The 21,298-nt window shown below is 33.4% G+C and overlaps 1 protein-coding gene across 1 annotated transcript in view; it reads left to right on the plus strand.

Annotated features, from left to right (window-relative positions):
- The window catches only part of LOC128995527 (uncharacterized), a 144,818-nt gene that overhangs the window by 94,382 nt on the left and 29,138 nt on the right, over positions 1–21,298 (plus strand). The window contains exons 7-8 of the mRNA XM_054420546.1: positions 6,689–6,819; positions 11,570–11,921. Of these exons, the coding sequence (XP_054276521.1) occupies positions 6,689–6,819; positions 11,570–11,921 (483 nt within the window). The remainder of the gene's footprint in view (positions 1–6,688; positions 6,820–11,569; positions 11,922–21,298) is intronic.

Consider the following 21,298-nt stretch of genomic DNA (forward strand, 5'->3'; position numbering starts at 1 on the left):
TTATTTCGAAAGTATTTGAACTCTTTTATGTATTTTGTTTTTGGAATAGGCCAAAGAATTTAAATTGACACCCAAACTATGGCCTTTAAAGAGCCAATTTACCGAACTTCAAGAGGTCTTGTTATTTGTTTATGATATCAAGTACTGTTCACTGTGTGTGTGTGTGTGTGTTGTATTGTCTACGTCTACGAGGTCCGAACCGAGTTTTGTCAAAATCGGACCACGGGTAAAATTTTGACGGAATTTGGTAGTTCCATCGATGGTATCCTTAGGCATATTGTTGAGTTTTTTTTTTTATTTTGTTTATGGTGATTTCTCCATAAAACCCCATAAGTGTATTTTCAAAAACTGCTTGGTCTATTTTGTTTAATATTTATTATGCTGCAGTCCTTAAGTCTAAACAAAATGGTACGACCTTGAACTGTAAAATTACTCTTAAAAAGTTGATTGAGTTTTGTGGTTTTACCCTTAAAATATCTTAGTTATTCCCACGTCATGCCCATTATAAAGCTATATGCTATTGGAGAATGTATGTGTTAGATTGCTGATACCGTTTATTTATTATTGAAAATAATAATTTCCTTTTCAATTCCAAAAGGCTGGTTAATATTTTGTTTGAAACAATAAGTGAAAGTAATAAAAGACACAATGCAATGTTTGCCAGTTCATGATTTATTACCACGATGATCAAGAAAAGTTTTAAATCTCGCCGTAATGCAAAAGCATAACGGTGTTAAGGATAAGCTTCCAGCAGCAGTTTTCTAAAGAAGCCGTCAATATTTTGATGGATATCTTTTGTGTATTTTATCGCCATCAGCACCTAGTGATTTATTAATGTTTTGCTGTGTTCAGGACTTTAAACGTTCAATATTTTCATGGAGCAATGATGGTTTGTATGGATTATAAATTGTATTTTAAATCAAACCATTTGTAGAAACCCTTTTTAAAAGAAACCTTTTATTTAAGGGGTAGGACTCTCTTAAATGGATGACTAACGTATTTAAATTATTTCAGTAATTCATCTTGACTACCCAGTTTAATACTGAAATATTAAATTTAAAGATTTGTAGATATTTGCATAAGTACAAACATTATTCCAGAAAAACTTAAGGCTTTTAGTAGAAAGCCTCCGAAACCTAGTACCTAGGTCCTCTAGCCAAAGATCAATAATTTTTAAGCCCTTTTGTGGATTTGACCCATGAATTCATTGTGTTGATTTAAATAAAACGTCGTTGGTTTTCTTCGGGATTTGTACCCAGGGCTTCGCAACAGTACAACGTCTAACCACACAACAAGAAGCCGCGTCTAACCTCTAACCACACAAAACAAACCACTCATCCTCTTGAATAATTGTTCACTCTCTCTCCCTATACATAGTACTTTATATGGTGAAAGTATTGTTTTGGTAGAAATTTACGAGGTTGACTGTTGGTGGAGATTTCCGTTTTGGGTCTTCCTGAACCCCGAAAAGTGGTTTTAAAAGTGACATCTGTGTGTTTGGATGTGTACAGTGGCACTGGCTACAACTGTGGTCCGATTTTGTTGTAATTTGGTATGTGAGTACCAATTAATGGTACCGTACCTCTAAACATTTTAATTTTTAGATAAACAAATCTATTTTTTAATGTAGATTTTCTCATAAAACTTATAAAATATTTATAAAACTCATAAAACCATGACATGTTTGATGAGTCAGTAGCTCAGTTGGTAGGTCACGGACTTCGGGCCCAAGGCAGCGATGTTGTGGTGTCGGATCCTGGTCACCGCCGTAAAAGTTTTATCAGTACAGTTCACCTTCGTACTGTACCCGCTCACCCCTCGCTTAGCTGAGAAGTTCCACACACAGGCAGTCTATGTGAACGTGCAACTGCAGGATTTAAAATAGGCCACCAACCCCTTAAAAACATTGATAAAACATTTTAACTAGGCTTTTATTTCACAAAATTGTTTGAAACAAGCATATCGAAGGGGCCCTAATCATCTAAGCAATTAACCAAACTCAATAGTACGTATACCAATAACTGTTACTTTGATGTGGTTGCAACCGTTACTTTGGTGTGGTTTGGTTGTAACCAATACACTAAATCAGATATATTGGTTAATCATGGTTTAACCTGGTTTAGTTGGACTAATATTTGCTTACTTGATACGATGGGCAATCCCTACCTGCTCTAACCCCACCAAAAACGAAAACACCTTGAAATCGTTTCGGATAGAAACCGGAAGTGGAATATGTTTCGCATTTGTTTTACATATCATACTTTTTCTCTATTCAACAATTCTAAACATAAACTTTTTACGAATCTGCAAAATGTTTTCATGTTTTAAAAGAACATATTACGAATGAATTTGGATGTTTTATATCATTATTTTAACTCATATTTAAAATATAATCCGATATTTATCATCTAATTTGTATTTATTCATACCAACGGCCAAACAGCCAATACATAAATATACGACTAAACGTAATGTAAGTTTAAGAAAAGGAATAGTTTTAAAGCGTTTAGCAACCATCTTAAATTAAATACTTGATAAATAGAAGACTAAATACAACACAACAATATAAAATATAACAATAGTTATATATATAATTTAATAGACAAGTATGTTTCTTTAAAACCTTTTTTCGCAGCTCGCGTGCATCGCAGGGAAAATCTATGCATACTCTTAGAAAGATATTTTCCTAAAGATGTGCAGAATACCTTTATAAATTAAAATAGGCTGAAAAATTAGCCCATCAAATTAATTCAAATTGAAAAAAAATCACATGGGCGTAATGGGTTGCTATGTTGTTGACGAAATATATACAGAAGACAAATAGAGGAAATGCCAATTACATGTTTTATTTACAGCTTTGGGGTGAAAATAGAAAAGTCTGTACATTACATATTTTTGGTCGAGTTTTCGACCACTGGACGACCTCTAGTTCTATGTTAATTAGTATCACCTCGGTCTTTTGAAACAAATTATGTAACTGTCCCGAAAATAACCTTATTTAACACTAGCAGAGTACCCGTCCTTCGTACGGGATTGGCATATAAGTATAAAATGCTTAGTACAGTTACTCAACCTTTGCGTTTGCAATGGGGGAGGACACAGTATGATAAAATTTGCTTCTTTAAATTTAGGGTATGCTATAGTGTATTACATATCTACCATAGCCATAACTTTATACCACTGCACCTAAACAATAGAAAAAAATAAATTGTTAAAGATTCATAAAACATCACAAATCATGTGTGAAATTAAAAACATGAACAAAACTGTAACCAGGCGGTTCTCATTGCGTATCACAGTTTTTGTTGCTGCTTAATTCAAATTAGCTGTTTTCCTAAATTAAAAAAATAATAATGCTGCACCCTGTTGGTGAATCTTATAACTTTTAATGCTTTTGCATACCATAGAACCAACCTTTTTAGCTGACTAAATTCTTTAATTCCATTTAAATATGAGTACTCATGTTAACATGGGAAACACCGGAGCCACTGGGGCGGAGCCCGAAACGATTTTTGAGATAAGAATATGCTTATATGTTAATCGGAAATGTGAGCTATCATCGTGCCAAATTTCAGCCCAATTCGTCCAGTAGTTAAAGCGTGATTGAACTTCAAACAAACAAACACACAAACTTTTACATTTATAATATTAGTAAGATTAATCAAATGAATCTGTATACATAATTGGAATTTATTATTAATAAAATTTCTTTAATGCCTTTCTAAAAATAAGAAATATTAATGGAATTTGTATCCGGCTAAGTTTTCAAAGCGCAATTACCTAAATAAAGTCATTATTAAGTAAATTATGACCACTAAGCAAGACAATTTCATTTTAAAATACATTTAATAAATAAATTGTAAGATAACTAAACATTGACATGACCAATATATTTAAAAGGTTTACTCCAACTTTATCAAAAACCCCTTGAGCACTTACTGTGAATTTAAAAAAATATATGAGTCGTAAAATGTGTAACAATTTTATACTATATATTTTAACTCAAGTTGTTCAAACCTATTTCTAATTTATATCAACAACTGATTGCTTTAAATACTTAAATATAAACCGTTTTAAATAATCGCGATAATAAATTGTGTTCAAATTTAACGTAAAGCTAATGTTTTAATTTCATTCTCATATGGAAACAATACCGATTATGGCGGTGGTAAACATGGTATGAATACTGTAAATTGAATAAACATATCGCTTTAAATATTTTAACTCCCTAAGTGCATTTAAAGTTGTTTGATAACATAACTGTATATTTTATATCAGCCGTAACTTAGTATTTATATATTCCTTTCATTAGGTTGATGAATAAAGTATTCAACAAAAGCCCTTTGGTCTCAGTATTTAAAGATTTACTATTCCAGATAATTATTGGTAGGCCTATTTAAGTAATAATCATTTTACAGAATTTCTACAACAAATAACGAGATGTATATGTCAATACAATAGTAATTTATTATATTAAATAATCTCTTATAAAATACTTTTTTTTTGTATTTCAACAGAAAATTCATTGCTTTTTTAAGCTATTAGCAAATTAAAATTCATCATTATTCACATAATCGTTAACCGTTGTAAATTGTTGTTACCATTAGGGCCTATCTCAACTATCCATGCAAAAGGTAGTTTTTGTCAAATATAGCTACAATGTTATCAATTAAAGTATACTATGTCCATAGGGTTTTATTCCACGCTATTGCACACTGCATAAATTTAGATACTAATTTGTTTGGGATCTGTACTTTACTTTTACTTTTAAAACTAACTTCAAATGAAGAGGACTTTATATTTCAACCGACTCGTTAAAATCATGTTGGGGATGCCTTTGAATAGCAATTCATATAGCGGTAATATTTAACCTCTAAATGGTAAACGAGGGTACCCATGCGCAAATTGAGCAATTTAATAGAGTTAGAAAATTGCTTCCAATGAAAAATGAATAGTGTAATGCACCTTTCAAATATTATGCTTAAGACGGTTATTAGGAGGATCTAATAATGGCATAGGTTAAATTTGTTGATTGTATAAAGAGTAATTTATCTGAGGTTACAATTATCACTGAAAGTAGCCATTACTATTCAAAATCCGTTTTCTTAACTGTTTTCTTAACTATCTGACTGAGGTTAATCCTTCAACCATCGATCTGTAATAGAGATTGATGCCTTCATCTGAAGGATCAGCTGTTATTAATTACACCATTCAAAAGTGCTATAAAGAAAGTTTGTCATCATCACTGGATATATTCAAGTGAACTCTAGAAAAAAATTGAAACGCTTGGGAGGGCATAGTCCTAAATTGAATGATTTTCTGTTACGATTCGTCCCTCAAAATCATAAGCTTTAAAATGGCTCATAAATCGTAAAAATTGGTTAAAAACGGGTAGAAATATTAGAACTGTAGAAAACCACTGTTTTAAGTAGCCTATAAAGTGTTAACGATTCTTAAATTTACACACTCAGAATAATATCTACTTACTATCTTTCCGCTAAAGGATGAAAATATCTTTTCAAACCCAAACACTTCTTAGTAGTAGTCAAATAGCAAAGTATTCTGGACAAAACATTAAAAGAAAGACAGAGGAAAACTTTTCAAATTCAAGCTCAAGATTGGGCTGTTGAGTAAAGATCAGTGAACAGGAAAATTGGAGTGAAAATCTGCAATTGCTTCAACCTCTATATGCGACCCCTGGCTATGTCAGACACTGTAAACTCTTACTGTAAGTCTTGGGAAAAGGGCTGAATTGATAGATAAGAGTGTCAACGGACATTTGTTGAATAAGGTAACTTTTTCCATGGATAAATTACCTTAGCTGTTCTTGAACACCTTCATTTTAGTGTTAGCGTTTTAATGGGGCCATTTTAAAGATTTTTTTGGTAGAGAAAGGTCTTGCTTGTTGTCGTGTTTCCACGCAATACCACTCCAAAAGTTCATTTTAAATTGGTAGTATGTTAAACCATTAGTTAGTTGGGAGCTCTATGAAGTTTCTGTTTAATATTTTTACGTTTACGCTCAAACTTGAAAAACTACTTTTGGCCTACCAAGCCCCAATTTCAGTTCATGGTTCGAAATGGCTTTACAAAATATAACTATTAATGACTGTTCTCTATATTTTTACTGTACCGATAAGGAATTGCAGTGAACAATTACAGTGAACTTTGACGACAGTTGGTTTTGTGACGTCACCTACGTGTCCGTTCCCCGGATGTTTGCCGTCGACTTCCTGTTTGCTTTTCTTAATTTCCCTTTTCCATTGCAGAAACTTTATGAAATAGAATTTGCCTTCTTTAATATGTTCTGATCAAAGAAATATGTCATATACATTTGTTTGTAAGAGGATAGGTGTTTTTGGTACTACCGAAGAATAAAACATAACTGGAATACATAGAAAACTACTTATACTGTATGAACGTCAAAATGAAAAATATCACAGCATGTTTTAATTTACAAAATAAAAAACAGATAAAACTAAATCTGCTATAAATTATACATATATTTGAATTTAAGTATTTCAAAATTATTTGTACAGGTTGAGTGTAAGTACGTGGCCCTAACTTTTGCCTGTTTGAATAAATAGTTTTTCATTTTTATTTTCATAAATGTTATACTGTATATTTCATCAATATTCCCGTTCCCTAGACATGATGTAATTACTTGAATGTTTTTTTTTTTGTTTCAGAGAGCTCAGAACCGAGCCTGAACAAGTGAACGCCAGCTCAGAGAAAACAGATCGAGTTTTGGCTCCCAGGTTCCAAATTTTGAATTTAGTCCCAGATTCTCCCCAGGTGGTTCAGGAGGATTTCGAAATGCGTAAGTGTCATTCAGGATAGTAGTTACGCAACGATCTCGTAAATATAGTGTTTAAATTATATAGTGATAATTTGAAAGAGAGTAGAAGGAGTGGAAATTTGGAGCCTTGGCGAAACTTTAAACTACGAGTATGTTAAAGGCTATTTACGCGAGCCGCGTACTCTACTTTACCAACGACCGTTTTTAAACAATCACTACTCATAATGTCTGGAGAGGTTATGTTTTCGTTTATGACCTCTCATCGCCACTGACAGAGACGGATCATTGTACCAAACACTAATTGCACCACTCAACAATTAAACTGGCCTAAACAGCTGATAAGCTGAAGTTCGAAGCATTACAATTTTACTTCTTTTCTCTTAATCCTTTAACCGCATTGGCCCGTTACTCGTGTTAAGTAAAATAAGAAAACGATGATGTTAAGTGAACTTTTTCAATTCTAAAAACTGAACTAAAAGGCTAGTTAAAAAAAACGGTCGTTGGTAAAATACTTAACAAAACCATTTGAGTGGGCTGGTACAACTTAATAATAATTAAATGTTTTAGATATCTTAGCTTGCAAGCCAGAGGCAAGTTTATTCTGAACAACATTTAATGGAACGTAAACAACATGGATCCTTGTCTTGCTTGGACTGTCGGAACTTTATCTCTGTGCTACAAAACTATGTTTGTTTCTTGCCCCCACTTCTGTTTTAATTACATAGACTTAAGACTGTTAAACGCAAGATTATTAGTATTACACTTTCCTCATTCCTCTTAAGAAGGTTAACTTGCAATTTATAGATCAAATATTTGTGTTGTATCGTAGCGTCTTTAATATCTTTGTACAACTGGTTGGATATGTTATTTGTTTACAATAACAATATTTATTGTTATTTGTTATGAGTTCAAACTACTGGAATTTTTGGGGTTTCAGTCAAGATATGTTCCTTAACCGTGCAAAGAAAATAAAAGAAACGTCTTATAACACTTAAAACATATATTTACGCTTCTGCTGTTACTCACAAGACGGTAAATATACACAATAGATAGTAAGTGGTGACCGATTTCGATTGGACACTCCAATCATTATCAGACCCAATAGGCGAATGACATAAGCGTAAATACATGTTTTAATTGTTATAAGACGTTTCTTTTATTTACTTTCCGTAAATTTAATAACACGTTCAATGCTGATCAAGAAGTTATTTAGTGCAAATATGTTAACTAAAGTACGTTTGAACATTTCCTATGCTAATTTTGCATTTGGGTTTAAATTAAACGTACTTTATTCTTCATTTCATTAGATTTGTCTATACCAGAATATTTATTTTACATCTCTCGCCATCTGATTATCTTGACCCATAAATAAGACAATCACGATTGTTTTTTCCAAAACTAGCCTTACAATACTAGAAGAATAGTAAACGAATGTCCACTTTATATTATATTTTTTACTAAAGAATGTACCAAAACCACGTTTGACAAAAACGCGTTACCTCCTGGGATTTAAATTACCATTTTACCACAAACATAATTGATAATACAACCAACTGGTCCTTTGCTGGAACCAAATTGGTAGGATACATGGCAAACAAAAAATACCCCCGCCGCAGCAAACCTGCAGACTAAGAGAATTTGCATTAGCCTGATTGGATTTACACTAAAATGTCTACTTAAAAATATAACATTTATTTCCTATTTAAATAGAATTAGTTTAACAAGTACTTAGGTTTGCTGCATCAGGGCGGGTAAAACTGTGTTTTTTTGTTTTTTTTTTGTAAAATGTTAATAGTTGGTAAGAAATAAAAACATTTTCCAAATTTGATCATAATATGTTCATAAACAAGCAAACTACAACAGTTTACTTGTTCTCCATAAGAGTAACATGGGAATTTTAAATTTAGAATTTTTTTGAATTTTCTCCGTAACCATAAGGCGCATAATTAAGGGTCAAAAATGGGAAAACCAATTTTTACCCCATAAAACCCCCTATTAACCCCTGTTCCCATAGTCCGATCATGCTGGTTCGCGAACTCGTTCGAATAAACGTAGGTTTACACGTGTATACCAAATTTCATCAAAATCGGATGATTTTTGCTCGAGTTATCGCGCTAACGGACACATATATAAATGTATATATATGAATTTGAACGGATGGTGTTTTTGGTCTCTAGGGACCTCAAAACGAAAAAAAATCTGTCCCGGGTCCAGGTCTTACCATGAGTACTAAATATAGGGGAAATTCGCTAACAAATAACGCCCATAAATTGGCACGTTTAGTTTTAGATAGGTTTTACAATGTAATGTATGGCTGCTGTAAAGCATCCTGATGCAGAGATGCCCTTATGTATAGATATTATAATGCAAAAGTTACTTTGCATGTTAAAGCAGTTTTGTTCCGCCCAATATGGCTAGATATCCTCGAATGCACGATTCATATTAAATAAACAAATAGTCTAGCAGTACGCAATGCTAATTACCTCGTTGGTTTTAAATTACCATGATTTGCTGCTGCTCTATTTCTTATAGTTTCTAATGATTGTTTTATTCTGAAATCATAATAAAAATGAAATATACACCCTTTTCTTTCTGTAAACAAACGTATGCAATTTAATTGTTCAAACATTATTTGCCATCGTCGCCTAATCATTATGCAAATTAACAATACGAAAATTAAATTATTGAGGACTGTATGTGCTCATCGATATGTCGAGTGATTAACAACAATAGGCTAACACCTTACCTAATAAATCAATCGATAAATAAAGTCTATCGATACGATTGCCACAATCGAAATTTACAACTGTTTACAACAGCTGATTTTTACTCCCTAGGGACTAAATATGATAATGTTACTTTAAACCCGCAACGCATGCATTACAAACGGCTACAACATACTTTTTATCTTAAGCTTTGATTTGGTAATAAAATAATTCAACACAATATGGTACACGTAAAATTTTTCATCCTATAGGCAAGATTAGTTTGTATATTCTACAGTAAATTAGCCACATCAGCACAATCTGTCGGTGGCTTAATCAACTACGTCCATTAGTATTGTAAAACGAGCCACAGCTTTAATATGGAATGGAATTTCAAGTTTTATTAATATTTATAGATTTGGCTAACTTTTAAAAAACAATTGTTTCTATTGCAAATAATTCTAAAATGTTTCTGTAGACTTAAAATACACTTAATAGATCAAGACATGTATAACAATTTATTGCAGTTAACCCGCAAATCCTTAACCTTTTTTTAATTCTGACACACACTCTTATTATATCAAACAATAAAATTATATATTATACCAGTTCCAAAAGTACTTTTTACTCATATTCTTCCTCAAAAAAATTATAAAAATTTAAATTCCAACATGTATTGGAAAACATTACGAATGCGGTATTCTAAATGTCTACAGTTGAGCTCACGATTAGGGTCATTTACATATTCGAACAGCTGATTGATACAGTACTGCCAAATATACAATTGAGATCAAATCAGCTGCTTTGAGCTATTCCATGAGGTCTACCATTGCTGCCAATTTACACAAATAAAAATACATAAAGTGATAAGTACTTTTATTTTTAAAACTCCTTAAATAGGAAATCTATTATGTATGTTCTATTTTCAACTCGTATAGGAAAGATTCCTCTAAGACAAAATCGTTCACCATCAAACAATAACCCAAGCTGGTCACGAAACTATTTTGTTTCGTCACAGTAATTTTTCCCGCCATTAAGGAACAACTCATCTACGTAATTGGCAGCTGTAACATTTCCCGCCAGATTTAATTAAACCAATTTCCCGCCTTATTCATTCACCGCCCTTGTGGCGTCTGGAGTATTAATCCATTTCACCGGCAACAAAACTTTGCCCCATTAGTCAATCTGGTCTGTTTATTGAACTAAATTCCCCGTAATAGCTTTAGTCGGAAAGTTCAAAAGGACATTTTTATGATGAATTATCTGTTTTTGGATTTTGATTTATAATTTTAGCATTTGAGTGTCACCATGAAATTGGGTAGTGAAATTAAATGATTTACGATGGGGAGGTTCAATGTTATTATTTTATTGAAGTCTTGTTACGACAATACGGTCTATGGATACACTACCATTAGCCTAACTACTAATCTGTCAAGAATTATATGATTGGAATTTATCGTTGCTTATGTACAGAATCATAATCTTTTTAAATTTTTTCTCACCGTTAATTCAAGGCCATCGCCGTCGGGAAAGGAGTGTTTTCTTATGGGAGAGTAAGTCCTCCAAATCGACAGCCTTTGGCGTAACCTTTTTTAGATCCCCAGCATCCATATACAAATCTCAAAGTATCCATGAAATTTTGAGAAAACTACATGTCACATTCCCATAAACCATATACTTAAAATATTTGTTATGACGAGAAACCTTGCGCCAAACTATCCATGTTTTCATAAATTGCCCTTTAAGGTCGTAATTTCTTTCTAAAGGGAACTTTTCGTATACCTAATGAAAATACCTCAGCTGTACTTAGGTTTAGGTGGATTGGTGTTACTCTTACTACGTCTCGCAAATCCCAGACTTAACTAATGGTCCATAATAGTTCTTAAAAAATCTACAATACTTCTTCCCCTTTGTCCTTCCGGTTTCTGAGCAGTTGGCCATGAGTGTAATGGAGAAATCTGTCTCCACTTTCTTCAGTAGTGTATCCCTTCCTCCAAATACACAGCCATGGACTAACTTAACAAAATATTCAATTTCCCCAGACATAACAACCCCGTATTTTCCAGGGGTAGTGCAGGAGTCTACAACGTGGCGGCCCGTGGGAGACATCGTGGGACAGAACGTTCACCTGGACACCGTCGTCTGGCCAGGGGGGGACCTCGTTCCTGTCTCCACCTCCCGCGGAGTTCGCAGTGTCTTCCGCGTCGTCACCTCCCTGGCACCCCCCTTCGTCATGGAGGGCGAGCTGGACGAGGATGGCCAGTGTCTCCGGGGGTTGGAGTGTCATCGACTCCTCACCTCGGACAAGGACAATCTCACCCTCGTCTTCAACGAGATGGAACGAATGGAGGACGCCGAAGAGGACGAACTTCCGGAGAGAGACGTTTGGGCAATGGGATCGATCTTTCAAAACTCAAGGTAGACTTTAAACTTAAGTAATCAAAATGAGTTGGACCTTTTTCGTTAATTCGCTACCACTAATTAGTATATTAGGTTATGTTAGGACTATGTTTACGGACCTTTACCATTAACATAGTCCTAACCTAAACTAACCTAACCAAACCTAATCTAACCTAACCTAAGCTAACCTAACCAATAAACCAATAATTTTTAAGTGGTAGTGAATTAACGGAAAAGGTACAATTTGTTAATGCGGGTGGATGAGTTATGAAGCTAGTCTGATAAAAGGTTAACTAATGAATGTTTCATTTACCTGGTTACTGTCAAAACGATCTCTAGTAGTATGCATAGATTATAACCGTTTCGTGCTGGTGATGTGGCACACCATTAGGTCAGAAAGAATGCATATGTGCTCCATATTCTTCGTGGAGTTCCTTAGAAGTTTTGTAAATAAATAATGGTTTTGTAAAAACTGGGTTTCAACACATCTCAAGACACGAAAACAGTACAAACCGTAAGTAAAACTAAACTAGCTTTAATTTGACCTTAAACATGATTAGAATAATGAATTGCATGATATACTTTACATGTTTTTGGGAGGGTAGGCCTATTGTATGCTTTGGGTCCAAAGTATGAGTATCCTTTTTTTAGGCAATTCCATCATAAAAGTTATAACAAGTTGATTGATGCTTTAGAGACTCGTTATTCTTTACTGGATTTTAGCTAAACTATGGTTGGCCTTTTAGAAAATGTCTCAATTCTGTAAAATTCATAGTACACTGTTTTAGGGTACTTAAGTACAGTAGTTACTTTTAAATTTCTCAATAAAAATACAATAGGCCTACTTTGGTTTTACACTGGAGTTGAGTAAGATATCAATTATTATTGAGCTTTTAAACAATTTTTCCATGTTATAAAATTCCAAGTTAACAATCTTTCGTTTATTATATGCTGTAGAGTTAAGTATTGCATTGCTCACTGAAAAACAGAAAATAAACTGAATTACGAGAAAAAAGCTCGGTTTAAATGTATGAAAACTAGTTGGAAACCATTATATAAATGTTTTAAACATTTCATAAAATGTCGATAAAATATTGTTTCTAAAATATTGATAACATTTTATCCAGTGGTTTCAGGACGGATATTTTCCTGCTAAATCTTTCTCTAGTATAAAACCCATTCAAGTAAAATAAACATATGCAAAATTCTTTACAATTTCCTCCATATACACAATTCCTTCTTTCTTTTGTTTCTTTCTTTTTTCAAGTGCAGTGGGAACTGGAATTTTTTGTACAGTTTTCACTATTTTCACCCCATCCATCACGGGAGAGACGACATTTGCAGTAAGAAATATGGGGCAATTCTTCCATAGTAGAGATGTAAAGACAGACAGCAGATGGATATAACATCATTCACCACTGTCTGTGAAAAGGACAAGATGTATGCGGTGTTTACAAAAATGAAACTTAAAGGAAAACTTAATTTTTTTGTTTAAGTAACAGACTAAACTACATTTGTTTACGATTAAAATTTATTGAATGAATGTAAAAAAATATTTACGAAATTTTATTGGTTCAACGAGGTTTCTAAATTTTCTCAATGATACAAAGTTTTCAGTCGATAGTCCTCTTTTAATTTCACTTAAAAACGTTTGATTGTGAACGACAAAGTCTTTAGAACACAATTGCTCATGTTATTTAGTTCTTAGTGCGCTTATTTGTTTTAAATACTAACTACTACCGTAGCTATTTCAATTCAGTTCTTAGAATTGAAAGTGTCACATAACAGCATTGTTTACTTTCATAACAGCATAGTTTTATTTAACAACACGGGTAACGTACCAATGAGGTTCAAGGATTGAGAGAGAAGAAGTAAAATTGTAATAATTCGAACTTCAACTAATCAGCTGTTCAAACCAATTTAATTGTTGAGTGGTGCAATTAGTGTTTGGTACAATATTCATTGACTTTTTTCATAATAAATTCCCAAAAACACCAAAACTCATAGATAACTCTGCAACAATGCATATCAGCCGATTGGCAATGCAAAGAATACTGGGGTATGAAAATGTGAGCTTGTTTTGTCTTAAAAACAGTACAGAACAACCAAGGCAGAAATTTGTGGTAGTAATTTGAGTTTATAAAAAACACCCTGTATAAAACTTTTATTTTGTAAGTAAAACTTGTAGCTTGGAAATAGTTTTACTTCAGATTTACTCAACTTTGTTTTTATCTTTCTATCGTACGGATAAAGAAACTCTTACTAACTGTTCTATTAGTTAAACATTTTTATCAAAATTTTATTTGATGGCATCAACATCGTTTTCAAGGTGAAAATCTTTGGTGTCGAAAACCAAAGAGAAATGCCTCTGAAGATTGCACGTCTGACAAATGTGACTGCTTCGTCACCGAAAATCTCGCCTCCTTGGGTGGAATTCCAAATGCAAAATAATACTTGTTTTAACCACACTTAGTGGCCATATCTTACACAAGATTGTCTACTATCTTTCATGCCGAAAACAACTTGGTTGTATTTTATGATTCAGAATATGCTTAGTGTTAGATAGAAGTAACTATTTTAAACAGCTTAATAGGTTTCATTGTGTATAGGTTGAAATTTAAGTGTTAAAGTCGAGCTATGTCGTAACGAAGAAAGTTTACTATTATAGAACATATGAAACAAAAGTCTACCATAACTCTAAAGTAACTTCAATTGCAGACTACACAAACCTAGTTTTCAAACAATTTAACATAGTTGCACATACTTAGGTCTTGAAATTCCTCTATGATATTTTTACTTGTGAGGAAATATTTGGTGTTTTGCTTGTACACGGCTATCTAAATTCATGATCCGAAATAAGTTGTAAAATAAACCTGTCCTTTATTTATAGTGCGTCTTTGTCTTGTTGGAGTTTTTCTTAAGCTTTCATACATGTTTATTGTGTTTATAAATATATTTTTTACATAAAAACACGCGGTTCTGTGTGATTGAAATCTTACGTGATTAGTATCAACATATAGTATTTGATTAGTAGTAGTGATTAGTATTTGATTAGTTAAGAGTTTAAATTCAGGCTAGATTCTACCTGTAAATACAATACATGTGAAAATGCACTCATCCTTTCCTATGTTTAAATTGTTAAAAATTTTAAATTATCTACTCTAAGAAGAAGAAGAAAGATTTCTCCTTTTTAAATAACGTTTATTCCTCTACGCTCTAGACCTGAGTTATTTTCCACATTACTTCAGGCTACGTCTAGAGGATCGTGGTATTATCACATAGATATAAAATGGTGATTGGTTGGATTTGAACCCAGGACCTTGAGGCCCAATATCCCACACTCTACTAAACCATCTTATTCCACAAAAAATCTTTCTTTTAAAAGCCAAACAATCATAACACTTAGTACACTTATAACTGTTACAAAAAAACTGAAAATTGTTTTCTAAGGTCAATTCCCATATTGTTTGCGCATCCTTACTGTTGCATAGCTTGCAGCATAAGTAGGTCATAAGCATAATGCCCTTGAACACTGGGTCAGTTCTAAAGCTCCATAAGTTTATAGCATCATAAACTGTTTATAGCTCTTCTGGCTTACGAAGTCGACTGTTCGTTCATACGGGTCAAATGTGTATGTAGATTACTTGCTATTTTTTATCTCTATTTAGTTCAGTGAGATGAGAATTATGTATATTGTAACAGCAGTTTTACGTAAACTTGCTTCACTGAACTACCGTCAGCTGACTCGCCAACTGTGACTGCATTGTCTTGTAGTCGTACATAACTTCCAAGATGACTGCAACATCATCCAACATCTTGATAATACAGCATTTCACTCGGTGCGTAATGACTCCTGAAGAGGAGTCAATACTCAATTTCAACAATTCCATCGTAAATATTTTATTTAATATTACATCATTTATCAGTAATCCAATTAATCTATTGAGTTAGATGACCTTAGTAAATAATTCCCTTTGCTAAACCACCTTAAACCCGATGTAGGTAGGCACACCTACTGGAAACTTAAGAGGAAACTGATCCTAGATATATTATATGACTTGATTAGACTCTGTATTTAGTGTTTTTTTTTCAAACACAATGACAAAGGACATTATAACACTACTATATAAGCCTAAGGCTTGTCCGTAGCAGTAGCTTGTCCGCACCACCATCATCTGATTGGGAAGCTTGGCTTCATAATTCATAATGAAGAAGCACTATCATAGACTTCAATATTTAAGGGATTGTTAAATGTTAACGTACTTAAATATTCAGCCCAAATCTGTAAACCTGAATTTGCTTCAAATTGATCTTAGTTTAGGGTGCAGCTAAATCAAACTTGTTCAATATTTTGAATAGTGTTGTAATTTTTTGTTTGATTTAGGGATTTTCATATAGAGAAAAAGGCTATTACCGTAGGTTTCATGATTAGACATAGCACCGGTATATGTTCCTTAGCACGATTGTTCCAGTAAAAATAATCTGATTTCGGTGAAATTTGGACAAACATAAAAACCTACTTTTATTCTAATCAGCATGATCAGACTCTGAGAATAGGATTTTATGGGGTTTAAATTAAACACAACACTTATTTTATAATTTCTTTCCAAACCATTTCGTGGAACCTAAAACACAAATAATGTTGTATATTGAAGCGTTGTTAAACGCCAAATCTGTACGAAGGAAAATTAAAACTTAAAATTTAAAATTCACATGTAAACTGTTGTAGTATGCAAGCATGCCTATTCTTTGGTAAGCTTACCAAGCTATTACATTTTACTAAAAACTACCCATTATCCTTTGGAACAGCAAACCTAAGTACTCGTTAAATGTAATATATTTAAATAGACAATATAGCTTTTGAACAACCATGCAAATGAAAGGCCGTGGCAGCTATTTATTTATTTAGTTAAGGCATACAACTAGTTTCACCAAAAGGAATACATTAAGTAACGAAAACCATTATGCTCGCTAAGCAAGTTCGAATTAAAACTGAATTGTGTGTCATTAAACAAAGGGAACTTGCCACGAAAACAACAGACATATAAAAACAAGTGTATTCATCATAATAAAAACCTTTCTGAGTTTACAAAGTAAAGTAAATCGAGAGAATGTTTGTTTTCTCCAGAGGAAGATTTCTGTTGGTCTGAAAGCTCGACAAAGTTTGATAATCACAGTCACAATAACCATCCAGACAGCAATGCTCCAACCTTCAGTGTTACAATACTGTATTTTGTGGCTGTAAAGATTGCAATTGCTTTGCAATACCGAGGATCAGATAGATTACTCTTCAACTAAGCTTCGTTCGTCTCTACATTCTTCATTTGTCTGAGTTTAGGATGTGTGAGATTTATAATAATGGCGTACATTGCTTGTATAGCACTCAGTCGAATTTTAATCTGGATTTTATTGGTGAAAACTTTTTAATACGAAGAAATTTTTATTTCTGAAGTGTATGTACATTAAAAATTTTGGATTTGGCAGTATTTGAACATGGGACCCAACCACCGAAGTTCCGCTTCCTACAAATAACAGATAAGCCGCACCCTATTTAAATTGTATTGAATCTATCAAACGAATTTACATTTACTTCAACAGTTGTACCACACAATTATTTTGATATATTCAATTTACATACGGTTGGTTTACCACAAAAAAAATAAAAATGGTACATATTAATGGCCAAACATGTTTCTTTAAAACTTTTTTTAGCTTGTGTGCATCGCAGGGAAAATCTGCGCATACTGTTAGAAAGATATTTTCCTGTAGATGTGCAGAATCCCTTTATAGATTAGTATAGACTCAAAAATAAGCACAAAAATGTTTTTTAAAATGTTTAAAAAATTAACATGGGTCATATTGGGGCTGGTGACGAAATAACACCGAAATTTTAACAGAACATCAAAACAAATGGAAGAAACTCCAATCACATGTTTTATTTACAGCGTGGGGTGAAAATATATAAGTTCGAGAAGTCATTACAAATTTTTGGTCGAGCTTTCGACCACTGGACGACCTCTAGTCACAATAAATAAATACCTAACGAAACAAATACTCTCCCTTGTTAATTGGTAATCTTTATGCAGGTTAACACAATTATTTAGTATGGTCCCAGTTTATGTCCAGTAGTTATTGATGTTTTTATTTTTTTTATTCTTGTCATCCCACCAAAACTATTTCATTTTAAAATTATTTATACAGGGTGAATATCGTAAGGTGTCCACTAATGATTTTAGACAATCCGTTGGTCTAACAATTACGAAATTAGAAACTTTCTCACCAAATCAACCAAAACATAATAATATGTTCAATATTTTTTTACTGCAGGGTACCAAATCCATACACAAGTTCGAAACATAATCATATTTTCATCGCGATGAGAAATCCACTAGCAATATTCTTATTCAGTGTCGGGAACAACTGAAGTTGTCGTTGACATCTTGAACAAACTAAATCATAACCAACATAAAACCTCACAAGAACATAAGTTGAAGTCGTATTGTTTATGTACATCGTTGATCTAGGTTGCTTAACATATTTTGTCTTTATTGCCCACTCTACGCCATAACATCGCTGCATTTCAGCGACAACGAAGCATAGGTCATCACCATTACGCAAATGCATTTCTCATTTCTATGTTTGCATTTCAGGATTGTAATTATTTTTTTACCTACAACCGTTTTTCAAACAAGTTTTTATTTCGATTCAGTTCTTAGAATTAAACAGATGCACTTAAACAGTATTGTTTTGTTACTTAACAGTAAAATGTTAGACCAATGAGGTTCAAGAATTGAGAGAAAAGAATTAAAATTAAAATATGTTGAGCGTCAACTTATCAGCTGTTAAAACCAATTCAGTTGATTAAACAGTGCGTGAGTTATTGGGACAAGTCGTTACATCACTGTCAGTGGCAATGAGAGGTTATAAACGAAAGAATAACCTCTTGAAGTTATGAGTAGTGATTGTTAGTAATTAAAAAACTGTCGTAGGTAAAGTAGTTTACCTAACCCACCATGTTAAACTTCCCTATCCCAAGCGTGATGTATACAACTTCTTTACTTCTCGAGTGATGTAAAGTTGAGAAAAACTCACTCGGTGAGGTAATGAAACCCATTTAAATAACATTGAGTGCTTAACTTAAAAAATATACCTCTATGGAGCCAAGACGTTCAATGCTAGAAATCAGCTGTGGGCTTGAGTTATGTTTTGAAGAATTTTCCTTACCTAGTTTTTGTTTGTAAATGAAGGTAACTGTTAGAAGATGAGTGAAATGGATAATGAGAAATATTGTTCGTAACCTCCTGTAAATTGTCGGGTCAGGTAAAATCTTGTACGTTACACGTTACGCAAGAGCGTGTTGACATCACTTAGGTAAATTATGCAACTCGATTCCGCTCCTTGCACAACATTCACCTGTGTGATGTAAAAACGCTCTTACTACACTTGTAAGGTAAATAGCTATTACGCAACTCGCACAAATAGTCTTTACTACACGCGTAGAGGTGTTAAAATGAACTCGCCAAGGCTCGGACCTTAAATTTTCTACTCGTGTCGATAAGACTATTCTTACGCGATCGTTGCGTAAACTATTATTAGTGGTAATGTTTACGTGTGTTGTTGCACCGTATTAGTAGCCTTCCTCTTTAAAAAAATGGCTACCATTGACTATGGATACCTTAATATACATAACATAAACAACAGCTAACAGTTTTCTACACAAACACTTTTCATTGGGACTCTCATAGAGATTGATGGTTTGAATTATATTTTACAATGTAGTATTTCGTATGGTAGGTTATGGTGACAAGAATTATTTTGTCCACTCTTTGCGTTTGGAGTTTAATGTGTAAGTTTTCTTAAATGTGTCATTCAATTTTGTGTAAAATACGTTCCATTTTTAGTTGGCCCCTTTTCGGTTATTAAGTGGACCTTACGCATAGGGGTAGGGTATTACGTACCCAATATGGTACGGTATTTTAAACATGTTTACGTTGGTTAATTCGGGTCCTGGATTGTTTGTCGTCCAAGTGAGTTGATTTTAAAGATACACAAGTTGAAGAAACTATAGAATTTACAGACTCTTACCAATAAATGCAGTCTAGAGAATTTATTGTCAGCATTTCGATGTGATAAATACTTAATTAGACATAACTCTGACTACAGTATCAAATAGTCGATGGTAGAACCTTGATAACAAGTCTTTTAATGGGGGTGATCAAATATGACATGTTATCAAGGACCCCTTATTGGGATTTGGAATAAAATGTAAGGGTAATATATGTTATAACCAAGGGTATTTGTAAATGATACTTATTGTCAAGGGTTTGTATTATCGAGGGACTTCTTATTAGGCGGGAATTAATTGCGCCAACTCACCTGAGTCAGGTAGTCGGGTATTTCTGAATTGTGCCAACTACTCCAGGGAGCCACCCGATAAGTTCATTAATTGAGCCGCAAAAGGCGGCCCTCTTTCACTGTATAATTGAGTAGGTTAGGTACGGTTAGGTTAGGATAGGTTAGGATGGCACGTAAACAATGTTATTCCTTCTGCAAGCAACTCGCCCCTACCTGTCTTGGGCTTGGCACAACTAAGGTACGTCTTTTGGGTCCCTTTGAGGGCTTGGCGCAGTTAAGGAACTCTTTAGCACAATTAATGTACGACAAATTGAGGTTCCACTTAATTTAAACAACAACTTTCACATACATTTATCATGTGAATTCGTTTTGTACACCAGTAATAGTTTTTAATACATAACTATTTTAAAAGCAGGAAGATTCATTTCCAGTTGTGATGAGAAACGATGTGACAACCGAGAAAAGAGTTTGACAAATGACAATGTTTCGTCACCAAGAATCTCTCCCACTAGGGAAATACCAGAATGAAATATGACGTGGTCTTTCCCTTCTCACAGAGCTTAAAACAGTGCCTCACCACTCACGACGCTTGTATGTAGTTGTATTATTTCCCTCAATGGCGTAAATTGAATGTAGAGTACCTTTCTCTAAATTACTTAAATATAGCGTAAGGCTTTCTACACCTGGAATGTTTTAACTTAACCTCAATTTTAAAACCGTAACTGAACAAGTATATTTCTCTGATTTTACGAATAGGTAACTACAATCGATAATTGCTCTTATTATGTAGCTTAGTTTAGAAACCCTAAGGATATAAATCGTAATCACACAAAACACCAAATTCCTGGTCATCTTCTGGATTAAGGTAGTAGAGAACCTAAAATTTTTTAAAACAACAATTACCAATCAATTATTTTAGAACGGGAAGCCACTATGTGCGTATTTTAACCCAAATATGAGTGTAGGATGAGTGGCGCGATCTTGTAGTCTTGTTACTAAGACCGACATGTTCCTTAGATAGATCTGTTAATTATTTGCCC

Source organism: Macrosteles quadrilineatus, unplaced genomic scaffold (assembly GCF_028750875.1).
Source record: "Macrosteles quadrilineatus isolate MER2022 unplaced genomic scaffold, UCM_ALF_1.0 Scaffold_5__1_contigs__length_97177068, whole genome shotgun sequence".
In the NCBI taxonomy this organism is placed as follows: domain Eukaryota; kingdom Metazoa; phylum Arthropoda; class Insecta; order Hemiptera; family Cicadellidae; genus Macrosteles; species Macrosteles quadrilineatus.